At 60.0% G+C, this 6,934-nt stretch overlaps 1 protein-coding gene across 1 annotated transcript in view; it reads right to left on the reverse strand.

Annotated features, from left to right (window-relative positions):
• The window catches only part of TCF7L1 (transcription factor 7-like 1 (T-cell specific, HMG-box)), an 11,700-nt gene that overhangs the window by 962 nt on the left and 3,804 nt on the right, over window positions 1-6,934 (reverse strand). The window contains exons 2-8 of the mRNA XM_009883456.1: window positions 5,666-5,749; window positions 5,341-5,473; window positions 2,849-2,870; window positions 2,505-2,603; window positions 1,914-2,057; window positions 1,656-1,815; window positions 70-177 (exon numbers count right to left, since the gene is read on the reverse strand). Coding sequence (XP_009881758.1) covers window positions 70-177; window positions 1,656-1,815; window positions 1,914-2,057; window positions 2,505-2,603; window positions 2,849-2,870; window positions 5,341-5,473; window positions 5,666-5,749 — 750 coding nt within the window. The remainder of the gene's footprint in view (window positions 1-69; window positions 178-1,655; window positions 1,816-1,913; window positions 2,058-2,504; window positions 2,604-2,848; window positions 2,871-5,340; window positions 5,474-5,665; window positions 5,750-6,934) is intronic.

Genomic DNA, 6,934 nt, shown 5'->3' on the forward strand with positions numbered 1-6,934 from the left:
GGGGAAAGGAGGGGACGCCCCCTCCCGGCGGCCCCCGTGGCTGCGGGGCTCCAGGGGGGTCAGACGTACGTAGTTGTCCCGCGCCGACCACGTCGGGTAGAGCTGGGAGTGCAGCTGCCGCTCCTTCCGCGCCAGCTCGTAGTACTTCGCCTGCTCCTCCCGCGACAGCGAGTGCCACTGCAGGGGGAGAAGAGACCACGCTGCCAACCCCGAAGCCATTCCGCAAAACCCCAAAGCCACACTGCGAACCCCAAAGCCGCACTGGGAACCCCAAAGCCATTCTGCGAACCCCAAAGCCATTCTACAAACCCTAAAGCCACGCTGTGAACCCCAAAGCCACGCTGCAAACCTTGAAGCCATTCTGCAAACCCCAAAGCCATTCTGCAAACTCTATAGCCATTCTGCAAATCTTAAAACCATTCTGCAAGCCCCAAAGCCACACTGCAAATCCTAAAGCCACGCTGCAAACCCCAAAGCCATGTTGCTGTCCCAAAAGCCATTCCGCAAATCCTAAAGCTACACGGCAACCCTTGAAGCCATTCTGCAAACCCCACAGCCATTCTACAAACCCTAAAGCTACGCTGTGAACCCCAAAGCCACACTGCAAATCCTAAAGCCACGCTGCAAGTAACCCCCAGGGCCAGCAAACCCCACAGCCATTCTACAAACCCTAAAGCTACGCTGTGATCCCCAAAGCCATTCTGCTGGCCCCAAAGCCATTTTGCAAACCCTAAAGCCACGCTACAAACCCTGAAGCCATTCTGTAACCCCCAGGGCCATGCCGTAAATCCCCAAAGCCATGCTGCAAACCCCAAAGCCACACTGCAAACCCCAAAGCCATGCTGCTGGCCCCAAAGCCATTCTGCAAATCCTAAAGCTACACTGCAAACCTTGAAGCCATTCCGCAAACCCTAAAGCCACGCTGCAAACCTTGAAGCCATTCTGCAAACCCTAAAGCCACGCTGCAAACCTTGAAGCCATTCTGCAAACCCTAAAGCCACACCGCAAACCCCAAAGCCACTCTCCAAACCCCAAAGCCATTCTCCAAACCCCAAAGCCATGCTGTGATCCCCAAAGCCACGCTGTAAATCCCACAGCCATTCCGCAAACCCCGAAGCCATGCCACAAACCCAAAGCCATTCTGCAAGCCCTAAAGCCATGCTGCAAACCCTGAAGCCATTCTGCAAACCCCAAAGCCATGCTGTAAATCCCCAAAGCCACACTGTGAACCCCGAAGCCGCACTGTGAACCCCAAAGCCACACTGCGAACCCCAAAGCCACACTGTGAACCCCAAAGCCACACTGCTGGCCCCAAAGCCATTCTGGCAACCCTAAAGCCACGCTGTGAACCCCAAAGCCGTGCCGTGAACCCTGAAGCCACGCCGCTGGCCCCAAAGCCATTCCGCAAGCCCCAAAGCCATACTGCAAACCCCAAAGCCACGCTTCCAGCCCCGAGGACGCACTGCCCCGGCGTCGCAGGGCTCCCAGCCACCCCGTTGCCACCCAGGTCCCTAGCAGCTCCCTGGAACCTCTGGGGCTGGCGATAGCCCAGGACCAGGGACCAAGCCGTGGGGAAGGGGGGAGCAAAGGGGGCTGGAAACCATTTTAAGGTCCCCAACGGGGCACGAAGCCGGTGCCGGGGGAGATGCTGGTACCCGTCTGCCCAGGATCTGGTTGATGGCGGCGCTCTCCTTCAGCGTGCACTCGGCCACCACCTTGGCCCTCATCTCCTTCATGTACAACATGAAGGCGTTGAGCGGTTTCTTGATGTGGGGTTTCTTCTCCTCCTCCTTCTTCACAGTGACGGGGGATTTCCTGCAACGAGCGGGACGACGGGTCAGGACACCAAGAGGATGAGCTCCCATCCCCGGGGGATGTCCTGTTGTCCCCCCCCGCAACCTCACACAACTCACGAGTTGCCTCCGGGGCTGACACTGGGCTGGGTGGGTTCCTGCTTCACGATGGGTGAGACGATGGTGGGGTGCGGGATGCCCGAGGGGTGCAGCCCGTGGGTGGGCGGTGGGACCATGTGCGGGGAGAAACGGCTGGACATCAAACTGCAGCGGAGGGAGCGGGAGGGGAGGGCTCTCATCAGCTCTCCATGGGCACCAACAGCCCCCAGCTTCCACCCCGAACCCTCCCGAGAACCTCCTGGGCTGAGAGACCACCAGCCCCAACCCACCTGGGCTCTGGTTTTACACTGGGACTTGCCCCAGCTTGTAGGTTGGTAACACGGACCCAACTTAAGTGATGCCCTGAGCCCATGGGACGTCACTTTTACCCCACAGGGACACCTGGACCACCTACACCCTCCTGGGGGTGTTTTCAGCCGAGGAGGCCACCACAACCTCCTGCACCCGTGCAGAGTCCCCAGGAGCACCTGCTGCCGACTCTGCTGTGGGGCTGAGTCCCACATCGTCCTCGGCGGGGGGGAAGATGCCAAAAACCCGCTACCAGCTGCGGGGGATGCCCGAGGAGGGTCCTTCATCCCCACCGAGACCGACCTGGACATGGAGGCGTTCATGGCGAGGGCAGGGTAGGGGTGCCGAAAGCCGCCGGGAGGGATGGAGTACACGGGCTGTCCTTGCCTGCAAACACACAAGCTTTAGTGGGGAAAAACATCCCTCCCCAATTCACGGGGGCCCTTGGATGGCTCATCTCCATCCCCACGACTCCCAAAATTTCCAGTGGTGGGGAGTCCTAACCCCTGTGGGAGCCCTCCGCATCCCCCCGATGGGAAAAAGCGGACAGAGAGGGAAGAGGAGGAGGGTCCTGGGGGGGATGTGGGGCTCGTGGGACCCGGCGGGGGACAGGGACAGGGAGGGGGGGGTAGGGGGGCAGCTCGGACGGGTGCGGTGGCCGTGGGATTCCTGCAGAGGGAGGGAGGGAGGGGAAACGGTGTTAAACCACGGGCATGGCAGCCTCTGAGCTGCCCCCGAGCATCCTCATCCTCCCTCTGAGCACCCCATCTTCCTCCGGGCACCTCGTCTGCCTCTGAGCGCCCAGTCTCCCTGCAAACATCCCGCCTCCCTCCGAGCATCCCACCTCCTTCCGAGCACCCCATCTCTCAGCATCCCACCTCCCTCCGAGGACCCCATCTCCCTCCAAGCACCCATCTCCCTCTGCGCTCCCTCCCTTTGAGCACCCCATCTGCCTCGGAGCACCCAGCCTCCCTCCGAGGACCCCATCTCTCAGCACCCCACTTCCCTCCGAGCATCCCACCTCCTTCCAAGTACCCCATCTTCCCCCACGCATCCCATCTCCCACCAAGCGTCCATCTCCCTCTGAGCACATCTCCCTCCTGGCACACCATTTCCCTCCCTGCAGCCCATCTCTCTCTGAGCATCCTGTCTGCTGCTGAGCATTGCATCTCCCGCTGAGTGTCCATCTCCCTCCAAGCACCCCATCTTCCTGGGAGCACCCAGTCTCCCTCCAAGCATCCCACCCCCGTCCAAGCATCCCCCCTCCCTCTGAGCACCCATCTTCCATCTCCCTCTGAGCACCCTCCCTTTGACCACCCTATCTGCCTCGGAGCACCCAGTCTCCCTCTGAGAACCCCATACCTCAGCATTCCGCCTCCCTCTGAGCATCCCATCTCCTTCCAAGCATCCCATCTTCCTCTGAGCATCCCACCTCCCTCCGAGGACCCCATTCTCCCTCCGAGCACCCATCTCCCATGTCCCTCTGAGCACCCCATCTTCCTCTGAGCACCTCATCTGCCTCTGAGCACCCAGTCTTCCTCCAAGGACCCCATCTCCCATCTGCCTTGGAGCACCCAGTCTCCCTCTGAGCATCCCACCTCCCTCTGAGGACCTCGCCTCCCTCCAAGCACCCATCTCCCATCTCTCTCCGAGCACCTTTGACTACCCTATTTGCCTCGGAGCACCCAGTCTCCCTCCGACGACCCCGTCTCTCAGCATTCCGCCTCCCTCCGAGCATCCCCTCTCCTTCCAAGCATCCCATCTTCCTCTGAGCATCCCACCTCCCTCCGAGGACCCCATTCTCCCTCCGAGCACCCATCTCCCATATCCCTCTGAGCACCCCATCTGCCTCTGAGCACCTTATCTGCCTCTGAGCACCCATTCTCCCTCTGAGCACCCCATCTCTCAGCATCGCGCCTCCCTCTGAGCATCCCTTCTCCCTCTGAGCACCCATCTCCCATCTCCCTCCGAGGACCCTCCCTTTGACCATCCCATCTCCCTTGGAGAACCCAGTCTCCCTCCGAGCATCCCACCTCCCTCTGAGCATCCCACCTCCTTCCAAGCATCCCATCTGCCTCTGAGTGCCCAGTATCCCTCTGGGCACCCCATCTCCCTTCAAGCATCCCATCTCCCTCCGAGCACCCCATCTCCACCTCCCTCCAGAGGACCCAGTCTCCCTCCGAGGACCCCATCTCTCAGCATCCCACCTCCCTCCGAGCATCCCCTCTCCTTCCAAGCATCCCATCTTCCTCTGAGCATCCCACCTCCCTCCGAGGACCCCATTCTCCCTCCAAGAACCCATCTCCCATCTCCCTCTGAGCACCTTATCTGCCTCAGAGCACCCAGTCTCCCTCCGAGCACCCCATCTCTCAGCATCGCGCCTCCCTCCAAACATCCCTTCTCCCTCCGAGCACCCCACCTTCCTCCGAGCATCCCACCTCCCTCCGGGCACCCCATCTCCCTTTAAGCATCCCATCTCCCTCCAAGCATCCCATCTCTCAGCATCCCACCTCCCTCCAAGCATCCCATCTCCCTCCGAGCACCCCATCTCTCTCCCAGCACCCCTCTGGAGCATGGGGAGAGGATGCCGAGACAACCATAGCGGAGACCTGGGGGGATCCCCACGCACCCCCACCACCCCTGCGACCAGGTGAGGACCCGTCCGTCATCTCTCAGCATCCCATCTCCCTCCAAGCACCCCATCTCCCATCGCCCTCCGAGCACCCAGTCTCCCTTCGAGCATCCCACCTCCCTCCGAGCATCCCACCTCCCTCCAAACATCCCATCTCTCAGCATCCCACCTCCCTCCAAGCATCCCATCTCCCTCCGAGCACCCCATCTCTCTCCCAGCACCCCTCTGGAGCATGGGGAGAGGATGCCGAGACAACCATAGCGGAGACCTGGGGGGATCCCCACGCACCCCCACCACCCCTGCGACCAGGTGAGGACCCGTCCGTCCCCGGCCACCATCCGTGTCCCCTTCCCACCACCCAGGCACCGGGCTGTGAAAACCCCCCGGGAAGCAGAGGGACCATCCCTCCAGGAAGCACCCCGTTCCCGGCAGGGCACCGTCCCTGTTCCCGTCCCCTTTGCTCGCCCAAAAGGTGCTGGATGGCCGCATCCCCTCCCCGGTGCTCACCCGTCTTGGGGTCGATCTCCGGCGAGAGGTGGCCGGGCGGCGAGCCCGGCGAGAAGTGGTCGTTGCTGTAGGTGATGAGCGGGGTCAGCGGGTGCATGTGATGCGCGTGCTGCACCACCGGGACCTTGTTCGACTGCGGGGCAGCGAGGGGAGAGCGCCATGGGAGGGCGAAACAGTGACCCTTCCTCCAAAAATCCCACCACCACCGTGGCCGTCACACCAGCCCAAATCCTAAATCCCAGCGCCACGGAGTCGGGGAGGGGGGATGGAGTGGGGTTTTCCCCCGGGAAAGCCGTCACCCCCGTGGGATTTCGGCTGCTCTTACCAAGTGTGCGGGCGAGGGCGAGCGGCTGTCCTTCAGCGTGGCGCCGGCCGGCACGTCCAGCAGCGGCCACTTCATCTGCAGGTACTGCGGGACAGACAGGATGACGCCCTCCGCCAGCCCCGAAACACCTCCCCCCAACCCCAAATCACCCCCACACTCGGCCGCGGGATGCCCTGACCCACAGAGGACACCCTGGGCTGGTGGTAAAGGGGTTTTGGGGGCAGAGGGGGCTGTTTGCAGCCCTATACACCCCTAGGGACCCCCTAAATGGGGCAAAGACCCAAATGGTGCAAAGCCCCAAATCTCTGCTCCAAATGATGCAAAGTCCCAAATCCTAAATCCAAAATCTCCACCCCAAATGGCGCAAAGCCCCAAACGATGCAAAGCCCCAAATCCTAAATCCCAAATATCCACCCCAAATGGCACAAAGCCCCAAATCCTAAATGCCACATCTTCACCCCAAATGGTGCAAAGCCCCATATCCTAAAACCCAAACCTTCACACCAAATAGTGCAAAGCCACAAACAATGCAAAGCCCCAAATCCTAAATGCCACATCTTCACCCCAAAGGGCGCAAAGCCCCAAATCTCTGCTCCAAATGACACAAAGCCCCAAATCCTAAATGCTAAGTCTTCGCCCCAAATAGTGCAAAGCCCCAAAAAATGCAAAGCCCCAAATCCTAAATCCCAAATCTTCACCCCAAATGGTGCAAAGCCACAAGTCCTAAATCCCAAATCTTCACCCCAAATGGCGCAAAGCCCCAAATGATGCAAATCCCCAAATCCTAAATCCCAAATCTCCACCCCAAATGGTGCAAAGCCCCAAATCCTAAATGCCAAATCTTCACCACAAGTGGTGCAAAGCCCCAAATGGTGCAAAGCCCCAAATTCTAAATTCCAAATCTTCACCCCAAATGATGCAAAGCCCCATATCTAAAACCCAAATCTTCACCCCAAATAGTGCAAAGCCCCAAAAAAATGCAAAGCCCCAAATACTAAATCCCAACTCTCCACCCCAAATGGTGCAAAGCCCCAAATCTCTGCTCCAAATGGCACAAAGCCCCAAACCCTAAATCCCAAATCTCCACCCCAAAACACTACAAACCCCCAAAACCTCCACCCCAAATGATGCACACACACCCACCCCCAAATCCCAACCCCCCCAAATCTCCACTCTATTTGCAAATCTCCCCCCCCAAAAATCCCAAATCCCCGCCCAAATGCTGCAAACCCCGACTCCTGCTGGGCGCTGTCCCGCGGGGGGAACCCA

This window comes from Charadrius vociferus, unplaced genomic scaffold (assembly GCF_000708025.1).
Source record: "Charadrius vociferus isolate BGI_N301 unplaced genomic scaffold, ASM70802v2 scaffold1084, whole genome shotgun sequence".
In the NCBI taxonomy this organism is placed as follows: domain Eukaryota; kingdom Metazoa; phylum Chordata; class Aves; order Charadriiformes; family Charadriidae; genus Charadrius; species Charadrius vociferus.